The sequence below is a fragment of the Helianthus annuus genome, chromosome 14, assembly GCF_002127325.2.
Source record: "Helianthus annuus cultivar XRQ/B chromosome 14, HanXRQr2.0-SUNRISE, whole genome shotgun sequence".
NCBI classification, from domain to species: Eukaryota; Viridiplantae; Streptophyta; class Magnoliopsida; order Asterales; family Asteraceae; genus Helianthus; species Helianthus annuus.
The window spans coordinates 91,203,796-91,227,738 of NC_035446.2; the positions used below are offsets into that span (position 1 = coordinate 91,203,796).

Here is a 23,943-nt window from a genome sequence, read left to right on the forward strand (position 1 = left end):
GTTGTGGTTAATACCTTTAAACAACGGATTTTGTTTGGGTTGGTTTTTTTGATTTGTTTTATTAGATAGGTCGACTCGTCAATGATTCACATATTTTAACCTATTTGTTATGTCCTGTCAACCTAATTTATATATACTCTAATTTACAACACAGTTAGGCTACATATGGTTGTACTCCAAGCTTAAAGTGTGTTCTCTGCAGTTTGGTGTTGTACCATATGTTAATTTGGTTGTAACCATTATCCATTTACATACACATTTATTCCTAGCCAAACACACATGTAGAGAGAGAATGGGAGAAAAACCGAGAGGCAGCGTCGCCATCCCACCTTCTGCGGTAGCGCAGCCACGGTGGAGCTGTAGCGGAGTCACGGCGGAGATGTGGTGGTCACGGCACCGCCAAAATCCAAATCGAAAGCTCACAGCGTTATCTACTTCGTCAACAACAACCCAAACGATGGTTTTCGTCCGAGATTAGGGCTCCAACAGGTACCTTTAACAAACTGGGTTTCTAATTTCAGTTAACTTTAGGTTTATGTTATTGTTTTCAGATTTGAGTGGTCTTCTTCGGCTCCTATTTGGGTGGAGCAACTTTAATGTGTTCATATAATTCAATTCGAAAGTTGTTGCGAATGTGTACCATTTGTAAAACTGATGCAGAATCAATAGAAATTAATATATTCAAACTAGGTATGTAAAAGAATTTGATAATGTTATTATTTTGCTGAAGATGAACTCCAAGAACTAATTGGAGTTTGGTCCATATTCATCAAAACGAATAACCCACCTGCTTAAAAGCCTAACTTTTTTACTTTTGAGCTCTTTTTTTAAGTATATGTTTTATGATAAGGTTAATGAGGTGTACCCTACAATATTTCATGTGACAAACGATGGTATAACTTTATGGTGTACTCTCAGATTCTACAAGATAACCCAATTAAGAGGCTATATGCTTTAGCAATACAATTTGGGCAACTTTCAACCCGTTTAACCGATTTCTTTTGTGAGCTATTTCTTTTTAAACTTTCTGATTAGTCATATACCTTTAAAATGAAGACAAGAGCGGAGCTGGAGGAGATTGCTATTTCTGAAGCAGATGTTGCTCGGTTGAAGCAAAAAGTTGCGAAATTGCATCAACAACTTCATCAACAATGCCACCATCATCTCCATGGCTACCTTTCTGATGCTTCTGATGGACACCAACATCTCCATAACTATAATTCTCATCAGTGAGTTATTTTTCTTAATAGAATGCTTAGTTTTACGATGGAACATATCAACTTTTTGGAGGCGTTTTAGCGTTTGGATGTGCTTTAAGAGAGTGATTATGTCATTTAATTAATCATAACCGGAAAATCAACTGCAGTAAATCTGTTATAAGATAGAGTGTTTTGACCTTTATTTGATGTTTTTTTGGATTTCAACTTACTGATGTACTCATTATAATATTTGATAGGAGAGTTTTTCAACAAGATTTTGATTCTACAATTGTTTATACCAACCATGAACGAAAACAAAGATCAGAGGTAAATCTACTCTAAATATGATGTTGATTTTGATATAGATCAGTATGAATGGGTTGATTTGGGATGTGTTTTGATTCTTAACGGGACAAGCGAAACTGGGTCAAAAGTCATCCAAAGTGTACTCAAATACTAAACCCCAAAAACGAATCCGTGATACAAACTGAAAATCACTCTCAGAGTTCAGCAGCTGGATGTCAAGTGCGAGACTAAAACAAAGGTAATTAATTACCTAACTCCTCCTCTTTAAATTGTCATATTCATTTTTTACTTTTTTTGGGGGCATGGGTTTTGCTTTTATAGGATAATGTGTTCGTCAATGTTGTCGCTTCCATACAATACCGGGCTCTCGCTATAAAGCAAGCGATGCTTTCTATAAGCTCAGCAACACCAGGTCCTAAATCCAAGCCTATGTGTTTGATGGTACAAACAAACATTCATCCACTCAATTTATGTTTATATAACTGTATTTATTTTCTAATATGGGATGTTATATATATTCTTAGTCATAAGAGCTTTTGTTCCAAAGCTGAATCTCGATGACACTTTTGAGCAAAAGAATGAAATTGCAAAAGCCGTTGAAGAAGAACTTGAAAAGGTATCGTTTATTGATTATTGATCTGTTTTTATCTCTTCTTAATATTCTTTGTAGGCGATGTCTGCATACGGATACGAGATAGTTCAGACATTGATCGTTGATATAGAACCCGATGAGCATGTTAAGAGGGCAATGAATGAGATCAATGCTGGTAAACTTCTAACCATGTTTTCCAAATATGATTTTTTATATAAACGTTTACTTTTTTTTTTTAATTTTGGCTGTTCAAGGATTAAAAATAATACATTATAGTAAATATTATATTATGAATAATAGAGGTTATTTAAAGAAAAAGATAGGCAAAGTTGTTAACCAAGTATATTGCAGCTGCAAGGTTGCGGATGGCAGCTACTGAGAAGGCGGAAGCTGAGAAAATTCTGCAAATCAAGAGAGCCGAGGGGGAAGCGGAGTCCAAATACCTGTCGGGTTTGGGTATAGCCCGTCAACGGCAAGCCATTGTGGACGAAACCATTCAACATTGATTGACCTAGGTGGAATATAACAAACAACTGGCGCAACGCAGCGGGTACATCTTCTATTGTTCTTAATTTGTAGGATTCATTTCACTTTTTCCGTCTGAGTCTTTTCTGGTCTCTTTGTTAGTCTCTGTCTGTGTCTTCATTTAACCGTCAAGATACAACCTGGTTGTGGTTGTTAATGTCTTTACATTGAACAATTGTTTTTGGCCACACACATCACAATGTATGTCCGCTCGTATCGACTACACCGACTACATGTCAATTTGGTTCGCCGCCGCGTCGCAACGCGCGCGGTCCGGTTTTCTAGTTATAACTCATTTAGAGTCATATCAGTTTGTTTGACATGGCTGTAGGGTATGGTTGGAGCCCCTAGGGACTTTATTGTGTCACCTCAGTGCCACATCACCAATAGAGTCACCCCTTTAAGACCACCTGTAGTGGTAATATTTTTGGGCATGAAGTGGCAAAGATCACGCCCTATAGTGCCCCGTACACCGCCCCTGGGGCATGATTCGATCAAAATTGGTATTGGCGTAATTGTGAAAACGCCGGTGGAGGGGCTTGATCTTGAAGGAGGAGTTTGATGTCACATAATGCCAAAGGGATGGGCTAAATCTTCAAACCACGCCACACATGCTCTAACAACCAAGTTATGGAATAAAGCCCCTTTTTCATCAATAGCGCCCCCTCCCCTCCCTCCCCTCCCCCCTCTCTTTCATCACAACCCTCCAACCTCACACACACAGCCTCGTTATTGTTCGCTTTTGCATTCACAAACCATCAATATGGTCCGCCTCAATGGCGCCCCTGGTATGGAAGGGGGGGCGCGATTGTTCATTTCTTGGTGAGGTGGCATGGGCATCACGCTCCATACCGCGTAGTCTTATAAAAAAGGTAAATGGATCTTATTTGAGTTACACAATTTTAAGTGTATTCGGTTAGGCTTAACAAATTACATGACTATATATATATATATTTTTTTGAACGATAAATTTGGATCACTGATGAACCACTGGAGTATTATCGTGGCATCAACGGAACCACCCGATCATATGTCACACCCCCAAAATCCACCTGCGGAGTATCACCGCTTGGGAGCGTGACTGGCCAGGATCAAGCCACCAATCATACAGAACATTGTATAAAGTAAAAGTAAACACATTATAATCCAAACCATTTCCATATGAAAGGTGTTTCCAAAACATAAGTAAGTTAACATTGTTTAGCGGAAGCGTATTATTGTAAAACCCATAGCAAATAAGTATCAGACATCAAAAGTGTTTAACAAGGTGATCACGATCCAAGCCCCACAACGACCAGCTCCTCCGTGTGCAAGCTCCAAGTACCTAACGATCTGCAAGGCATGTAACAGAATGATCAACAAACTAGTTGAGCGAGTTCACAGAAAGTAAATGTGTAATAGTAAGTTCGTTTGTAACAAGTGGCTCTACTGGGCCGATTGTATGTTCTATTGGTGGTGGTGTTCCACGTTACTGGTGGTGGTGTTCCACGTTGTATAACCACTAGACTACTCGTAACTATAGGTATCCTTCACAACCGAGGATAGTGATCAGTATAGGTATCCTTCACAACCGAGGATAGTGATCAGTATAAGTATCCTTCACAACCGAGGATAGTGATCAGTATAAGTATCCTTCACAACCGAGGATAGTGATCAGTATAAGTATCCTTCACATCCGAGGATAGTAATGTGGTAGTCTAGTCATAGTGTCAATAATGTATCTAATCAACCTTATCCTTTCAATCCCATTCCCAACACCCCGGGAATCCCATGCCTTGGTAAGAGTGTGAACTCACCTTGGTTTGCTCGGTATGCTAGGTTATGCACTCACAAGTAATTAATCAAGTCCTATTGTATGCACGTAACAAATCAGTTCATGTTCACAACGATACGCATGCAAATCGAGTGTCACACAATTACAAATGTAAACCTTCATCATCAAGCATGGCATGTCAAGTAAATTAAATATACATTCCACTATCTTTCGAAGGATGTTTATAACCTACCATCCTTCGAATCCAACCTTATCTTTCGACACATTAGTGATTCTTCGACAAATACAAGTTATCACAGTTATCTTTCGGACCAAAAGTTATGTTTCGAGACACATGCCATCATTCGACCTAAGGTATCTTTCGGTCAACCTAATCTTGTTTCGGTCAATGCTATCCTTCGGTCAATGTTACCATGGTTCGAAGGACAAGTATCTTTCGGTCACATCTATGTTTCGACAATAAGCATCTATCGACTATGACTATGTTTCGAGTAGACAAGTATCTTTCGATACCATCAGTTACGTTTCAAAATCAGTTACGTTCACAGAAACAGAAACCCTAATCGTCTGTGCAGCCGTCATCATCATTACCAAATCATCAGAATTCATTTAGCACATCTAATCATAACGCAATCATCCCGAAATCATTGCCTAGCATGAATCCTAGTTTAAACGTATCCCGAAACCGGTTAACACACAGTAATACATTATCAAACCCTATCAGAAATAATGACTAAATCCAGATTAACGCCACCCAGAAATCAGTATTCAATCGTAACGAGTTTCACATAGAATCATATACATATCCGTCAACAACAATCCTATATGAAAACTATATCATCAATATCGTAACAAGAATCCTAATATTTAATCATGCATCAATTTCAGATTACTTCAACAACCAAAACACACGACATATGAGCACATACGCAGAGGAACGAACGATCAAATCAAATCAAATAGATTTACTAACCGAGATGAGGGTTTGGTCACGCAAAAAGGGTTCCGGTGGTTTCTAGTCTGCCGTCACAGTGAAATGGCTCTTAGGGTTGAAAAATGACAGAAATGACAGCCGGTTGCGTGCTTATACGTATATATACGTATTACAGAAATGGGCCAAGCCCATCTGAATGACTGGGCCGAAGGATGTCGAAGGATCTCTTCTTGGCCCGAAGGATATGTTTCGAGACCCTTCAAGCCGAAAGCTTGATCTTTCGGATCGAAGGATATGTTTCGTGATCCTTCGATCCTTGAGCCATGTTACGTGGACATCCTTCGAAGGTTGGACATCCTTCGAAGGTTGTTTGTGTGATGTAATGTGTTTCACACTAACTAGTTTACACATTTACAAGTTTCGCAATGTAACAAACAAACAACTATGTACAGTCAAACAATCAAAACGTATAAAATTTCATGGCAACCAAATGTGCAAATAAACAACTAGTCAATACATGATCGTGTAATACATATGAAATCGAATCTTGGAAATTCGAGTTGTCACATCATATCCATCTCCACTAGGCATAATGCATATACAACAATTTAGGAGTAAACCCAATAAATATGGTAAAAACCCCCTTGTGAAAATCGAACGCAGAACCTATTGATCCTAAAGTCTTGTCTCACCCTAAAAATCCACTAAGCTATAAAATCATTAAAAAATGACTATTTTTTAGCTCCAATATTCAACCCTACACGATTTTCGAGCCTTCTTAAATCCAACAACTCTTTTACTTTAAAACCTCAACAAATATATCCTAAAATATTTTGCAAGCATCTTTATTTAATTAAAACTACCGTGTTAAGATTGCTTGGAATGGAGGCGCTTGAAAAAAAAAGGTATGAAACAATATGTGGCTGTGATAGGAACAAGAAAATAAGAAAAACAATTGCAGACTAGCTTTTATTTCAATGGAAAGGATAAGGCCCGATTCGAGAGGGGCAAGGTCTCCAAATACAAAATGATAGTAAAAAGTAATAATCGGATGCTAGAACAATGAACTAGTCTGCCTATTTATGCTGATAATTGAAAAGTAGCTGATCCTAGAATTAAGGTGCAATTGATCCTAGAATTATGATAATTGATCCCATTTGAGCTCATTGCTAAATATAACCGAATGGGTTAAACAGACTGCCAAAAATAGCATTGAATTGCTGGTTGTTCACAGCTGTCTCGATTTGCTTCTTTTTCCTTCTAGAATAAGTCTTTAATGCCTGAGATTTACTTGGTATTGCAACATTACTTCCCTCCTGGAAATTTGCCTTGTCCTCAAGGCTGAAATTGGGGAACTGCTCAGCTAACAAATCGTATGGTTCCCAAGTGGATTCCTCAATTGGACGAGATTTCCAAGAAACCAAGACTTCCAAAACAGTCTTACCTGCTTCACTGCTCCAGCGATGATCCAGAATGGAGGCTGGTTGTACACGTAACTCCCAATCGTTGGTGATAGGTAATGGAGGAGTTGGCGTAGAGGAAAAGTCACCATGGGCCAATTTAAGCATTGAAACATGAAAAATTGGGTGAATCCGTGCATCAGGAGGGAGTTCCAGCTCATACGAAACCGGGCCAATGACCTTTTTGATGCGGTATGGGCCAAAAAACCTGGGTGATAGTTTCTCATATTTCCTCTTAGCGAGTGTTTTCTGTCGATATGGTTGTAATTTCAAGAAAACAAAGTCTCCAACTTGGAAAGAAACGTCTCTTCTCTTCGTATTGGCCTGGTTTTTCATGCGGCTTTGAGCTTTTTGTAGGTTGTCACGGAGAAGTTTTAACATATGGTCCCGATCGATCAGTTGCTGTTCTAAATCAGCATTTGGAGTTTCTCCCATCATGTAAGGTACCAAAGGTGGAGGTTCCCGCCCATACACCACTTCAAATGGGGTTGTGCCCGTTGATGTATGATATCCCGTGTTATATGAGTATTCTGCCCAAGCTAGATACTCACCCCATCTCTTCGGCTGTTCACAGGCAAAACAGCGCAAATATGCTTCTAAACAGCGGTTCAAAACTTCTGTTTGGCCGTCTGTTTGTGGATGATAACTTGTGCTCAGTTTGAGTTTTGTTTGACTCAAACGAAAGAGTTCTTGCCAGAAATGACTGAGGAAAATCACATCACGATCCGAGACAATAGATCTCGGGAACCCGTGTAACCGAATAACTTCTTTGCAAAAAACAGCAGCTACATGTTTGGCTGTGTACGGGTGTGATAAGCACATAAAATGTGCATATTTACTTAAACGGTCCACCACAACCAGGATGGTATCAACTCGGTTAGAAGGGGGTAAGCCCACAATGAAGTCCATTGACACATCTTCCCAAATCCGCTCGGGAATGGGTAAGGGTTGAAGAAGACCAGCTGGAGATAGGGCCTGATACTTTTGCTGTTGGCACACTACACATTGTTGTACAAACAGACGGATATCATTTTTCATTTTTGGCCAATAATACCGTGTGGACAGCCTTTTGTAAGTTTTTAAGAATCCTCCATGTCCACCGCTCAGGGTATCATGTGCCTCCTGCAACAGTTTGAGTCGTAGAGCTGGAATGTCGGGTATCACTAATTTACCTTGGTAGAATAAGAGTTGATTAACCAAAGTAAATTCAGTGTCATTATCCGGAGCCTCCTTTATCCTGCGGATCCAGCTGCTAGTCACCGGATCAATGTGTAAGCCTGCTTTGATCTCTTCAATTTCAACACAATAGGGAATTATCAGTGCTAAAAACTCTCCTGAATGTGGTCGCCTTGATAATGCATCTGCTCCTTTGTTTTCTTTTCCTGCTTTGTGAACAATAGAAAAATCAAAAGGCATTAGTTTTAACAACAATCTTTGTTGTTCAGTGGTGGTAATCCGCTGTTCCAACAAAAATTTCAACGTGTAGTGGTCTGTCCGAATAATAAAGTGGCGCCCTAATAAGTAATGGCTCCATTTTTGGACTGCCATTACCAGAGCCAACAATTCTCGATCGTACGCAGATTTGAACTTGTTTGAAGGGGAAAAACCTTTGCTGAAATACGCCACCGGATGATCATTTTGGGACAGGATAGCACCAATACCATCTGAAGATGCATCACATTCAACCACAAAGGGTTTTGAAAAATCTGGTAGGGCTAGTACAGGGGTAGACATTAGAGCCTGTTTCAAAGCCTCAAAAGCTGCTAGTGCTGCGTCCGACCACACAAAACCGTCTTTCTTGGTCAAAGCTGTAAGTGGGCGGGCTATGATACCATAATTCTTGACAAATCGTCTATAGTATCCGGTCAGCCCCAAAAATCCTCTCACTTGCTTGACATTTGTTGGTATAGGCCACGACCGAACCGCTGCTATCTTTTCTTCCTCCACTTGTACTCCCATTTTAGTGATGACATGGCCCAAAAAGATAACTTGGTCTTGACCAAAACAGCATTTTGACATCTTGGCAAAGAATTTGTTGTCTTGCAATAACTTCAATGCTTGAGCTAAGTGTTCTTGATGCTGCTCCATGTTGGCACTGTAAATTAAAATATCATCAAAGAAAACAAGGATGAAACAACGCAAGAATGGTCGAAATAGGTCATTCATAACAGCCTGAAAAGTTGAAGGGGCGTTTGTTAGGCCAAAAGGCATAACTTTGAACTCATAATGCCCGGAATGAGTTCGAAAAGCTGTCTTTTCAATGTCCTCTGGTGTCATTCGGATCTGGTAATAACCAGATTTCAAATCCAGCTTTGAAAAGATAGTTGCGCCATATAACTCATCTAATAATTCATCAATATTTGGGATCGGGTATTTATCAGCAATGGTAGCTTTGTTAAGAGCCCTATAATCCACACACATCCTCCAGGAATCATCCTTTTTTCTTACCAACAATACTGGACTAGAAAAATGGCTTGTGCTTGGTTGTATGAAACCATCAGACAAGAGTTGAGATACCTGCTTTTCGATTTCAATTTTTTGAGAATACGGGTACCTATAAGGTCTGATGTTGGGTGGGCTGGTGTTGGGTAGCAAGGAAATGGAATGAGTTTGGGAACGTGTAGGTGGCAGTTGTGTAGGTTCTTCAAAAACAGCTCGATATTGGTCAACAATTGGCTGTAACTGGGTGTGTATTGCAGGTGTAGAGATGGGTTCAATAGCTAAGTGTTGGAAACTTGAAGACTTTTGAGGGCCTGATTCAATGCCGCGCAACTTGTATTTTTTTCCTTCAATCGTGAAAACCATAAACAATTCCTTCCAATTAGCTTGTACCGTGTTCAAGGTGGCTAACCATTGGATCCCCAATACCAAATCCGCCCCTCCTAATGAAAATGGGTGAAAATCTTGGAAAATTTTAAGATCATCTACCTCCAGTTTCAAACCTTTGCATATCTTACTACAACGGATGATATCTCCATTACCAATTTGTACCCCAAAAGGTGCAACAGGTTGAGTAGCCAAGTGGAGCTCGTTAATGAGAATATCAGAGATGAAGTTGTGGGTAGACCCCCCATCTACCAAAATCAAGACCTCGGTTGACTGTAACATACCTCTGATTTTCATAGTCGTGGGGTGGGTTTTTTCCCAATATAGCATGTAGGCTGATCTCAGCAGTATTATCACGATCTGAGTCAGTCCCGGCTTCATCTCCGCAAGTTTCTTCCCCTTCCTCTTCTGCCTCCAACACCTTGAGTGTTCCGGTTTTGCACCTATGCCCAGGAGCATACTTATCGCCACACCTGAAACATTCACCTTTTAAAAATCTTTGTTGTTTCTCGGTGTCTGATATACGATTATTTCGGGCTGGAACGGTAGTAGGGTTAAGGTTTGAAGGAGTAGTTGTTCGGGACTCAGAGTATGGAGTTTTGTTGTTGGTAGAAGTGGCTGTATTTCGGACCGATCGCGAATGAGTGAGTTTAGATTCAAACTCCAGGGCTAAACTCATTGCGTTGTAAACGGTTCTAGGCTTATGTATCCTCACATCAGCTTTTAATTCATCTTTAAGCCCATTTAGAAACACCCCCAATAAGCAATGGTCCGGCCAATTTGAAACTCGGGAAGAGCGTTTAGCAAATTCTTGCCGATATTCATTAATCGTACCCGTTTGCTTAACACTACAAAGGTACTCGTCTGGATTTTGAAACTCGGCTGGACCGAAATTTTTTGTAAAAATTTGTGATAATTCTTCCCAAAAGGTTATGGGTTGGTCATTGGCAAACCAAGAATAGAGATCTAGAGCGTCTCCTTCCAAATGCAATGAGGCTACTTCTACTTTGTCTTCCTCAGGAATGTGGTAGTACCTGAAGTATTTTTCCGCCTTTAATAACCAGCCGCGTGGATCTCCCCCACTAAAAGTAGGGAAATCAATTTTGTTGTATGGGCGGAAATGTTGCCTATTCCTCCAATGGCTTTCTCCTTCTTCATTTCGGCTTCCTCTTGAGTTATCTCCTGCTTTCAGTGCTGCGAGGTCTTCTTTCATGGATTCTACACACTCCAACCGTGCTGCTATTTCGGCCAACTGTGCAGCTATGGGATCTGGTGGTGGGTTAGTCTCTCCTGAACTGCCTCGGGTCTGAACCATCTTGGTTTATTCTCTTCGTGTCCCGGCAATGGAACCAATGATAGGAACAAGAAAATAAGAAAAACAATTGCAGACTAGCTTTTATTTCAATGGAAAGGATAAGGCCCGATTCGAGAGGGGCAAGGTCTCCAAATACAAAATGATAGTAAAAAGTAATAATCGGATGCTAGAACAATGAACTAGTCTGCCTATTTATGCTGATAATTGAAAAGTAGCTGATCCTAGAATTAAGGTGCAATTGATCCTAGAATTATGATAATTGATCCCATTTGAGCTCATTGCTAAATATAACCGAATGGGTTAAACAGACTGCCAAAAATAGCATTGAATTGCTGGTTGTTCACAGCTGTCTCGATTTGCTTCTTTTTCCTTCTAGAATAAGTCTTTAATGCCTGAGATTTACTTGGTATTGCAACAGGCTGTCACGCCGTCAAAGGGGCAGACTTAAAAAACACGTGGTGTAAGGGGTTTGAAATATCACGTTTTTTTTAAGAAAATAGACTAACCAATCAAAAATAAAATCAAACTCCACAGCTAACCATGACACGTCACGTCATTACCAACCTCGCCCCACGCCATGTGAGAAAACAAAACGCATGCCCCCCCCCCGCCATTATCCAGAGCGGTGTGCCCGGCGTGGATGGTCGTCCCACACCACTCCATGCCATCCACTCCACATAGTCTAACTTGTCGTATCCACCTCAAACATTTTAACATGTTCTATGGGATAAAACTATCAAGTTGTGCCTAAAGAGGATGGCAATTGGACGGAATTGGTAAGGGTATTGATAGTTCTATTATCATACTTAAAAAGTTGATAGTAAGATTATGTCTCATACGAGGCCCACCTATCAGGTAATTACACCCGCATATCGGGTATACCTACAAGTATCGAATTACGGCTATGTCTGTTAGTTTGTTTACAAAAAAAAACTAACATTTCGCGTCAATTCTTTTTTCACCATTCTAACTTCAGTTTTTACTCGTGAGGTTTGACTAAAATAGCGATCTAAATCTTCAACAGCCCTCTAGACCTCTATCTCTTTAAATCTCATCATCCTCGATTCCTGCAATCACCTGACACCTAGGATGTGTGCCCGAAAAACATTTTGGACTCAGTATAAACTGGTGAGTTCATGAACATAAATGATTTTATTCAAAACATATATTCATCGACTATAACATCAATCAGATATAATTTTGACAAACAGATAAGAACAGAGTAAGCACAACATGTTTACATAACCAGGCTATGTATACAAACTCCACTGGCTAAATCAGATACATACCCCAACCCTCAATCATCCTATCAATCATTGCCACATATCACAGATGCCATACATAGTTGATTCTAAAGTTATTACCAATCAGTTAGAACATCACATCCCGTTTTAGAAACGGTTCAGAGGAACTCACCTTGCTATTTTGCAGTTCTTAAGCCTTCAGATAGTTAAGCTTCTTATAAGTCTATAGTCCTGGTTCTAAGCTTTCTGATAACTAGCTATCTAATTTAACAGAATATACTACGCATAAGTGTAAAACCGAATAAACTTTAACGACAATCACGAGATCAAAACCACAACATAGTCAACAAAGTATAGCCTTATTCAGGCGGCACTTTGGCATCCGTTGATTGGATTCAAATCGATCGAACAGGTGTCGTACCAGTGATCATGGTTTCGTACACGTCTACGCAGCAGAGTTTCGAGAGTTTTAGGAGTATTTGGTATTATGACAGTACTTCGAGAGAGAAAGAAAAGAAGTGAACAATTTGAATGCCAATTCTCGCTCTATTTATAGCTGAATTTTGATGTTGTCGTGTCACGCGACCAACATCATCAATACCCGTCGCGTCACGCGACGGGGTGAAATAAGGCTTAGGTGTGCTTAGTCACCCCTGCAGGTCTGCCACGTGGCACCACGTGGCGACACATGTCTCCAGGCAAAAATGAAGCGTCGCGTTATGCGACCATGCTTCCTAATCACCGTCGCGGAGCGCAACGAGGCCCAAAACTGGGTTTTCTCATTTTCGTGCCTGTTGTCATCGTACACGTTCGGGGTTTTGATTACGGGTTTATTCGAGCTATTTTGGATTTTATTCACCAGAAGAATTGGGTTGTTACATTCTACCCTCCTTAAAATGAATTTCATCCTCGAAATTTGAAAGTTATTCAAACAGTTGTTGGTATTTAACTTTCATTTCTTCTTCTAATTCCCAAGTTTTCTTGGGTCCTTTCTAACCTTCCCACTGACCAACACTAGGGGAATTGTCTTCTTCCTTTGTATTCGTTCTTGAAAGTCAAGAATCTTTATTGGTCTTTCCATGAAATTCAATTTCTTGTCTATTCGCACGTCTTCTAATGGTATAGATTAGGTTGAGTCTGCCAAGCACTTCCTTAGGTTTGATATATTGTTGGTGCACTAAATGTCTGTTAACTACGTCTGTATCGAGTCTTAGGTCTAGATAGGTTGTACAGAGTCGAAAAACAAAAATTAGGATTTAAGATGTTAATTTCGCTCAAAATGACATGTGAGTCATTTGAAGCGAAATTAGATACTTGTAATTTCGCTCCTGTGGGTTAGTTTGTGATTTCGCCCGAGATTACACGTGGGGTTTCGCTCCTGACTGTTTGGAGCGAAATCAGCCAACCTATAAATACCTTGATGTGTGATCTCATTCGGTATCAGTTAGAGCAAAATCTAAGCTGAGGTGCTGCCGGATTTTTGTCAGAATACATTGTAAAAGCTTGGATTTCAGTAATATAAGAGGAAATTAAGAGGAAAAGCTGATGTTACTTTGTTTACACTGATTCCGCCTTTGTACACAAAGATGAACAGCCTTAACTGACTATTTAGGGTCATACAACGGTCCAACAAGTAGTATCAGAGCTCAGGACGAGGAGTTCATACTACTACAGCTTGTTTCTACCAGATTCTCTTACTTCTACTCACTTCTTCTCATACTTTTCTGATTTGAACTGGTTCCTACGGTTGAAATGACCTGAATTTCGAGTATAACGTGTAAAACATAGAATTAACAAATCCTAGAAAGAATCAGGTTAAAATTCGGCTTAAAAATGGTAAAAACAACCTAATAACCTGATTTCGCTCCTAAGATACATAGAAGGTTTCGCTTGAAGACTGCTAATTTCGCTCGAAAATATCCTGGTCGTTTGGAGCGAAATACCTAATTTCGCTCGTAGGGTCATACATTGCTAATTTCGCTCGTGTGATACAAAGCTGATTTCGCTCGAAATTAGTCAAAAACTGATTTCGCTCGAAACGTACTTCTTGATTTCGCTCATAATCAGTTTTTTTTTATTTCGCTCAACATTGATTGTTGATTTCGCTCGAAATAGCTAATTTCGCTCGAAATCACCGTTTTCCAAAATTTCAAAAATTTTTCTAAGTGTTTGCTGATTTTTCAGGTACGTTCAAGATGAATGACATTTTCATGAACCCGTTTAGCGACATGTACGCATTTGCTGGAAATTCGGGAGACGATACATCTTCAAGTAACAACAATGAGAACCCGCCAAATGCAAGGAAGAAATTATCGGATGCTTTGGAAGTTGAAAGTGCTTTCGGAACTTACAACAAACCACCGAAGTTGATGGCTATTGAAGAATATAGTCGGTGGGCAAAGAAATTCGAAGATTGGTTGATGGCTTTTGCTTTTCCTAGCTGGAAGAGTCTCAAAAATGGATACGATGCTGGAAGCAAAAAGGGTGAAACTTTATCAACATCTGATGAGATAGAATCGTTTGTCGCTGAGCAGAAATGTATTGCGTTGCTGTTTCAATCTGTTCGTGAAGATATAATCTCTCTGATCGAATACTCTAGTTCTAAAGATCTCTGGGAAAAGTTGAAAAACAAATGTTTAGGAAGTAAAGAAATTGTGAAAAACAAAAAGAAACTGCTTAAAAAGGAGTTTGATCTGTTTGGATGTTTAAAGAATGAGTCAGTCTATAAAATGATTGAGAGGTTTGAGCAACTAAAACTGGAACTAGCGAGACATGAAATTTCTTATCCTCAAGATGAGCTAGTTGACAAGCTGTTTGATTCATTACCAGATGAAATGGATTGGCAGTACTATGCATTGATGCTGAAGAATACAATCAAGCCTGCAGATCTTACTGTGGATTTGTTGATTGAGAGACTTGAAAGTCACGAGCTGGAACTAAAGAAGACATACAAAGTCAATCACTCATCGTACCAGTAGAACTTGGATTTGTATTATCCAAAGAGCATGATGCCAAAGAACAATTCTCCCAAAACTGCGTTTTTTGCTGAGAATGACTCCACAACGAACAAAGAAAGTCAAAGCAGTGGATATCACAGTGGATCTTCACCAAATTCAAACCAATATGATGCAAAGAATTTGTTTCATTGCAACATCGCTGTAGACATGAAGAACGCTCAGAATTTCAGTGAGGAGTCGGTAAAGCAGCATATGGTTTTCCTAGCGTCGGTTTTGGAATCGTATGAAAGCCTTGTAGCTGGGAAGATTGGCAACACCAACTTAACGAAAGAAGATTATGATCAACTAGATCCTGAAGAAATGGAACTGATCAACATAAGGTGGTGCATGGCCGGTGCTGTTCGTCGAGCACAGCGTTTCATGGAGATAACCGGCAGGAAGTCAATTGGTGGACCATCTACCAAGTTGGGGTTTGACAAGTCCAAGGTGACATGCTTCAAGTGTAAGCAAAAAGGTCACTTCAAACGTGAATGCAGAAACGCATATGCTGATGAGTCTGAGAACCCGTTCAGGGAAGATTACTACAAGAAGGCGATATATCATCAAAACAAATCGGAGCCGACAAGAATGAAGCAAATTGAAGAGAACAAAGAGAAATCTAGAGCTCTTGCGGTGATTTATGATGATGAGGGTTATGACTGGAGTGAACTGTTACCGGAGGAAGATGAGGTTGGTTACGCTTTCATGGCAAAGAATGAACCTGTTCCGTGGAAAGACAACAGAACTGAAGAACAAAAGTATAATTACAGAAGGTTGTTGGCCACAAACAGAATGATCAGAATATCTGGCATCTTTTCGGAAGCAAAAAGAGCAAATAGATGGGATCCAGATAGGGAGTGTTATCTTGACCCATATGGAAATATTGCTATTGACCATAACACTCTTGATTTAGAGGCCATAATCAAAGAGTTAAAAGATGATGATGATTATTGGCAGAATAAATGGTGGGGAACTAGAGACGAGAAGGAGAAAGAAGAGAAAGAGAAGAAGGAGAAAGAAGAGATAGAGAAGTCAAAGAAAGTTGATACAGGGATCATTGACACTACTCAGGAGTTGAATGCTGAAAACCTTGGAAAGATGGCTGACAAGGTGCTGGCAGCTAAGGCAATTGAGGTAGATTCTAAATCCGTCTCTGAGTCTAAAAGCCAGGTCAGTTCAAACACGTCAACGACTGAATCAGGTAAGAAAGTCAATGGGGATGTTGATTGCAAAAATTGCATCAAAGAATGCAAATTTTGTAATACAGTCACGTATCTCAACGGAAAGAAGGTTGATGATCTGACAGCGAAAGTCAGAAACGTTGAGGATCAAATTCTTAATCGTGACAAGATGGTTAAAGCTTCAACTGAACGGATAAAAGAGTTAACTAACAAAATTGAAAATGATAAAACTGATCATGAAAGGATTAGACAAGAAAATGAAAAGTTAGTTCTTGAAAACCGTCAAATCACTGAAAAATTTGAGAAGCTGAAAACCACAATGAAAGATAATGATGATCGAAATGGTAAAACTTATAAAGAAAATATTCAACTAAAAACCGTGCTTAGGTTAAAAGAAGAATCAATCAACCAATAACTGGATGAAATCGCTAAACAAAAACTTAAAGTTCAAGAGGCTGAAATTGAAAATGAGCGAATCCAGTTGAAGCTTAACAGTTACAACTCCGCAAGCTTTGTTTTGCAACACATAGTTCCCAAACCCATCGGGAAGAACAAAGCAGGCGAAGATGTGTACTCAGATGGAACTGGGGTGGGTTTTCATCAAGTTCCACCACCAATTCTTGAAAATTATACGAAAAAGCAATCTGGGTTGGTTGAAATCGAGGAAGAGAATGAAGTTAAACTTCCTGAGAACATTGATGTCACATTTTCTTCTTCATCATCTGATGATAGTGTTCAGACAGAGATTGTTAAGAGCACAGCTGAAAGTGTTTTGATGTTTGATTCAGCTGAAGATGATGGATGTTTTCTGGACAAATACATACCGAAACAAAAATCCAAAAACAACTTAAATGATGAACCTACTCTTGTCATGTACAAGATGTCGGGATCCGATAAGTTGTATTCGGATTCAGAGTTTCCAATTGACAATGTGAATGTGAAAAAGTTATCAAATGTTTTCAAGTTGGTTGAAGTTGAATTGTCAGAAGTGAACAGTTTGAGTCAAACAAAGAGACGAATGAACTTTGAAAAAGATAAATCATACTACAAGAAACCTGTTGATCCACCACGTTTTTATAATAACAAGAATCGAAACAATTGGTCGGGTGGTTATCAAGGTGGTAAGAGTTATCAAAAAAGAAGTGTTAAAAACAAGAGGTTTGTTGATGTGTTTGTGAACAGTTCGAGTTCACTTGCTGATGAAGAGAAAGATATTTTTTCAAAATCGAATGAAGAGTTCTTTGAGAAGAGAGCTTCACAGGCTCAGTCTAAAGGCACGAGTCGGGTAACTGATACTCGAACATGTTTTAGATGCAATCAAGTTGGTCACATTGCACGAACGTGTACCAACGTGAAGCCTAAGACTGAAGCTGTGAAGACTCAAAAGAAGAAAGTTGAAGTGAAGGGTAAAGCACCAATGGTTGTTGAGAAAAAGAGAGTGAAAAATGAACTTGTAAAGAAAGTGGAAACTAAAAATGATAAGTTTTACAAACGGGTAGCATTATGTCAACAAGTTTGGAAACCTAAAACTGAGAAAAAGATTTCACCTTCTGAGGATTCAATTCCAATTGATTATGATGCAAATTTTCCACCTCTGAAGGCTGAAAACTTTAAAATTCAGGTTTCGAGAGTTAAAAGTACCAAGGTTACACCCAAGACTGATGAGGCTTGGGTGGACACAATGTTTGACTAAGCAGTTTGAATTGCCGGAGCTTCCTTGATCGCGAAGCATGAATCGGCATCTTTATTGAAGTGTTTGAATCATTTTTGTGATATGTGCAGGATCTTCCGAGATTAGTCTCACGCTGGATTATGGACAGTGGAGCGTCTCGACATATGACAGGGAAGACTGCATTGTTATATGATGTGAAGAATATCAATGGAGGTTATGTTGGTTTTGCGGGTAATCAAGGAGGAAGGATTATTGGTGAAGGAACGTTATCCAACGGGATTGTGACGTTTGAAAGAGTTAACTACATTGCTGAGCTGGAGAAAAATCTGTTGAGTATTTCGCAGATCTGTGACAGGATGTATACCACTCACTTCACTGATAAAGAATGTTTGTTATTGAAACCAGGATTTGTTATCCCTGAGGAATGGATTATCATGAGGGCACCAAGAGTTAATGATCTGTACGTGTTGGATATGAGCGTAGCTACTACAACCACGGGCCAGGCTCATTGTTTCGTGTCCAGAGCAACTGAAAAGAATCGAGATTGTGGCACCGGAAGATGGGACATATACATCTTAGAAAAATGAATCATTTGGTGCACAATGATTTGGTTACAGGAGTTCATGTCAAAGGTTTTCATCTGGAAGGGGAGTGCATTAGCTGTGTCAAAGGCAAGCAAAAGAAAAAGTCACACCCTACAAAGCAAGTCAATTCAGTCTCAAGACCCCTGGAGAGACTTCACATGGATTTGTTTGGTCCGGTGAATGTCAAGAGTATTACGGGAGACAAATATTGTCTTGTGGTTACTGATGATTATTCCAGATTTTCGTGGGTTTCATTTTTAAAGACGAAAGTCGAAACGTTTGACAGTTTGATGGCGTTGTTCAAAAGAATTGAGAATCTGTACCAAACGCGTATCAAAAGAATTCGAAGTGATAATGGTACTGAGTTCAAGAACAGCAAGATGGAAGAATTTTGTGATGAAAAAGGTATTTTGCATGAGTTTAGTGATCTGTACACTCCGCAGCAGAATGGAGTCACAGAACGCAAAAACCGGACACTAATCGAGACGGCTAGAACTATGCTCACAGATTCAAAGTTACCAATAAATTTTTGGGCTGAAGCTGTTTCCGCCGCATGCTATACGCTCAACAGAGTTCTCACTGTCAAGAAGTTCAACAAAACATGCTTTGAGTTGATCAATAACCTTAAACCTAATTTGAAGTATCTTGAACCGTTCGGGTCACCCTGTACCGTTCTAGAGCCTTATGGAAAGTTTGGTCCGAAGTGCATTGAGGGTATATTTGTTGGATATGCAAGTCCTTCGCGACGTGTCTTCGTTCCAAGTGAGAAGAGGATTATTGAAGCAGCAAATGTTGAATGTCAAGGTTATACTATGCCGCCACAAAATCCAGGAGATTCATGGCGTTATCATTATGACAAGTTGTGGGATTCGTTTGATATGACAGAAGAAGAAGAAGATTTCTTTGATGAGTTGGATATTTTGCGTGAGTACGAATCACAGCAAAGGTTCCCAGCTAAGTATTCAAGGCGACCACGGGAAACTTCAAATGATGATGAAGCAGGTACGAGTAATGCTGGTGAACACGATGATGTCCAAGAGAATGAAGTTGCTCAAGATAATCAGACGGTTGAAAATGATAATCAAGAATCTGAGAACGTACCGATATTTGATCGAGGAGATTCAGATTCTGAGGGGGAGCAGCTTCAGGATTTAAGTCAAACAAACCAAAGTATTGAACAAGGTGCAAATCAAAATATTACTAATCTGGAAGGCGATGTGGATGTTCCAAGCGAAGTAATGCCGCGAACTCTTTCATATCATCCAGAGGAGTTGATCATAGGAGAATTGCAATCGGGTGTTCGCACGAGACGTCAAATTGACCAGGGCCTTACATGTTTTTACTCTACAGTAGCACCTTTACAAACTGAATTTTCATTGAGTTGTTTTATTTCGCAGATCGAACCAAGAACTTACAAAGAGGCGCTTACTGAAGACTCTTGGGTCATTGCGATGCAAGAAGAGTTAAGTCAGTTTGAAAAGTTAGGAGTGTGGAAGTTAGTTGATTTGCCGGATGGTCACAGGAAAATCAATACAAAATGGGTATTTAAGTGTAAGAGAGACGACAGAGGAGTTGTTGTACGGAACAAAGCTCGACTCGTTGTTCAGGGCTTTAGTCAACAAGAGGGGATTGATTTTACAGAAGTCTATGCTCCTGTGGCACGACTAGAGGCTATCAGAATTTTCCTGGCATTTGCATCTTGGAAGAACTTCAAAGTATATCAGCTAGATGTAAAATCGGCGTTTCTTTATGGGAAGGTTAAAGAGGAGGTTTATGTCGGTCAGCCGCCGGGCTTTACCGATCCAATCCACAAAAACAAGGTCTACTTATTGGACAAAGCGCTGTATGGTTTACACCAGGCCCCGAGAGCTTGGTACGAGACTTTGTCTCAACACCTACTAGCCAACAGCTTCATACGTGGAAAAGTGGATGCCGCTCTCTTCACTAAAGAGGTCGACGGACATCTTCTAATAGTACAGATTTATGTGGATGATATAATTTTTGGGTTGACAAATGAGAATCTGTGCAAAGATTTCGAACAGGTGATGAAGCAAAAATTCGAAATGTCATCAATGGGGGAGATGAAATTCTTTCTGGGTCTACAAGTTTTACAACTACCTGAGGGAATTTTCATTCACCAGACGAAGTACGTGCATGATATTCTAGAGAAATTTGGGATGTCAAGTTCTACTCCAGCTGCTACCCCACTTGCAACAAATCATGGGATTCACCCAGATCCATGATAGGTTCTTTGATGTATCTAACTGCCTCACGTCCTGATATCATGTACCCAACGTGCCTCGCAGCAAGATATCAATCTAACCCGAGAGCTTCGCATATGATTATTGTGAAGAGGATATTATGCTACCTGAAGAGAACTCCTACATTGGGGTTGTGGTATCCTAGAACAGGCGACTTTACGCTCGAAGGGTATTCCGATTCGGATTTCGGATGCTGCAAAGTCAATTTAAAATCAACAACAGTAGGATGCCAGTTCTTTGGACCTAGATTGGTTACCTGGCAGTGTAAGAAACAAACGTCTGTGGCGCTATCTACATGTGAAGTGGAGTACGTTTCTGCTAGCAGTTGCTGCTCTCAGATCCTGTGGATACAGCAACAGATGCGCGACTACGGTTTGCAGTTTCTTAACACACCTCTTTTTGTTGATAATGAGGCCGCAATAAGCATAACAAAGAATCCAGCACATCACGCTAAAACTAAACATATAGAAATTTGTCATCAGTTTATTCGCGATTGTTTCGAGAAAAAAGTTGATACGAATAGAGAAAATCCACACTGACGAACAAAAAGCTGATTTACATACCAAAGATTTTGACAAAACACGGTTTAAATATCTGTTAAAATTGAATGGTATGAAGCTTCTTTCGGTGTTGGATGGCATTATTGGCGTTGATGAGAGTAATGTTGCGGATGAAGATGAGAAACAATCTGCAATGGTTTGTCGATTTTTTACTTGTTTTGGTATTTAGGGGGAGTAGATGTAAATATTTTCAGAAAATACAAAAACAGTAAAAAATACAAAAAATACAAAAATACAAAAACATGATAAAGTTTCAAAATCCAATAACAATAGAAAATTGAAAAAGAGCTTGTGTAAAAAGGGAAAATGATAGTACATCGGCTAGACAGTTACAGTATGCTAAAGAATTGTAAAGATTAAATGAGTTAAACAGACTCACTGATGATGTGTCGATAGGTTTTCGCACATTTAGTAGATTTATTCGGGATATAAACCTAAAATTTCAAACTTGCGTATTTCATGGGGAACACTACTTGGATATATAGGTAACCCCTTAAATCTCGTTTGAAAGGTCCCTTATTCTGAGATACTAGGTCTTTATACTCAGTGATATCTGGGGTATTATTCCGGGACTTCTGCTAAATGGAAGTTCTGACCTAGTCCCCGAATAATACTTTCCGCATTGCTTGAAATATAGCACCACCCTCAGCATAAAAAAATGATGAAACATTGCAAAATGCTAATCGTGTGGTGTTGTAACTAAAAGATCCTCTAAAGGGGACACACCGAAAGGTCGAAGCCGTCATCTCTCTGCGTATACAGAAGTATCGACCTGAGCTCTCATGGCCCTCGCATTTAACCCCTGATAGATATCATCTGTGGTATACTCACCTGTAAGACTGAATATTGGGATTCTGGATACGGGAGTATATTCAAGAAGTGGGACACATGAATGAGCTAAGTTCTTAAGACATCTAAATCGTATCCTGAGTAAATTGAAATTTGTGTGAGAATTTATAATGGATCAGTATATCGACAATCGATGTGAATTGTTTAAGTCTGAGTACGAAATGAAGCTTAACGGTACTTGTAATTTGTTTGATAAGCTGATATGATTCCCTGACACGCTCACCAAAATATGTTTGTAAATAGTTTAATTTCGTTACTTTCTGCAATTTAAGTTTCTGTATTTCATTTCTTAGTTTAGAACACTTTATTAAAATCCAAAAAGAGTTTATTTCTGCTTTATTTTTGACAAACCAAAGTGGAGAGTTAATCGTTGGATTCTCGAAGATTGAAGCAGATGCAGGAAAAGTTCTGGACTGAAGAATGAGGAGAGCTTATTTTGACGAAGTTTGAGATGCTAAAATGATAAAACAAGTTCATTAATTTGATGCTTGTTATTTTCAGAAAAAGTTTGAAAATGATGATCTAAATCAGTCTGTATTGTCAAAAGATCAACCAAGGTCATTAAATTGGACTTGGTAGATTAATTGAGTAATCAGGGTCATTAACTTGGACCTGAATACTTAAGTGGATTTTTAGAATTGATAGACTGTGTTTTTTTTTTTTTTTTTTTTTTTTTTTTGTGAAGAGATAAGTTTGTAATGTTTGATGTTTGAGACACGGGTTTTGGACTTCATCATTCCCACGACATCTAATTGTTAAAGATTGAACCAGATCAAGACCTCAGTTTCCAGCATACTGAGAGGGGGAGTCTGTGAAGGGGGAGTCTGGATCAACAGTCAAAGGGGAAGTTTGAAGATAGAGCCAGAATGAGATCTGAACCTGTGAAGATAGAGTTTTTGCAATGAGAAGACAGAGTTGGAGAAAAGACCAAGACTGAAGACTCGGAGCCGAAGACTTCGTCAACATCCAAGGGGGAGTCTGTTGGTGCACTAAATGTCTGTTAACTATGTCTTTATCGAGTCTTAGGTCTAGATAGGTTGTACGGAGTCGAAAAACAGAAATTAGGATTTAAGATGTTAATTTCGCTCAAAATGACATGTGAGGCATTTGAAGCTAAATCAGATACTTGTAATTTCGCTCCTATGGGTTAGTTTGTGATTTCGCCCGAGATTACACATGGGGTTTCGCTCCTGACTGTTTGGAGCGAAATCAGCCAACCTATAAATACCTTGATGTGTGATCTCATTCGGTATCGGTTGGAGCGAAATCTAAGCTGAGGTGCTGCCGGATTTTTGTCAGAATACATTGTAAAAGCTTGGATTTCAGTAATATAAGAAGAAATTAAGAGGAAAAGCTGTTGTTACTTTGTTTACACCGATTCTGCCTTTGTACACAAAGATGAACTGCCTTAACTGACTATTTAGGGTCATACAACGGTCCAACATATATGAAAAGTATCATGGATATCTTTTAATGCTTCGGGTAATTCTAGCTTGTATGCAACTGGGACAACCCTTGCAATGATTTTGAACGGTCCAATGTACCTGAGACATAACTTTCCACGTTTTCCAAATCGCATCACTATCTTCCATGGTGAAACCTTTAACATTACATAATCTCCAATTTGGAACTCTAGAGGTCTCCTTCTTTTGCCGGCATAACTTT

The 23,943-nt window shown here is 39.4% G+C and overlaps 1 protein-coding gene across 3 annotated transcripts; it reads left to right on the forward strand.

Moving 5' to 3' along the window:
- Positions 1 to 250: 250 nt before the first annotated feature.
- LOC110908511 (hypersensitive-induced response protein 1-like) lies at positions 251 to 15,830 on the forward strand. 3 transcript variants are annotated; one of them, XM_022153466.2, is made up of 8 exons: positions 257 to 489; positions 1,057 to 1,229; positions 1,457 to 1,526; positions 1,704 to 1,743; positions 1,827 to 1,946; positions 2,176 to 2,272; positions 2,449 to 2,647; positions 14,360 to 14,885. In XM_022153466.2, the coding sequence occupies exons 2-7, from the start codon at positions 1,169 to 1,171 to the stop codon at positions 2,601 to 2,603; spliced, it is 543 nt and encodes a 180-aa protein (XP_022009158.1). In that variant the 5' UTR covers positions 257 to 489; positions 1,057 to 1,168; the 3' UTR covers positions 2,604 to 2,647; positions 14,360 to 14,885. The 3 variants fall into 3 exon arrangements, with proteins under 3 accessions (XP_035838459.1, XP_022009158.1, XP_022009159.1); XM_022153467.2 differs by lacking the exon at positions 1,827 to 1,946; XM_035982566.1 differs by lacking the exon at positions 1,827 to 1,946 and having other exon boundaries at positions 251 to 489; positions 1,457 to 1,743; positions 14,360 to 15,830.
- The last annotated feature ends 8,113 nt before the right edge of the window (positions 15,831 to 23,943 follow it).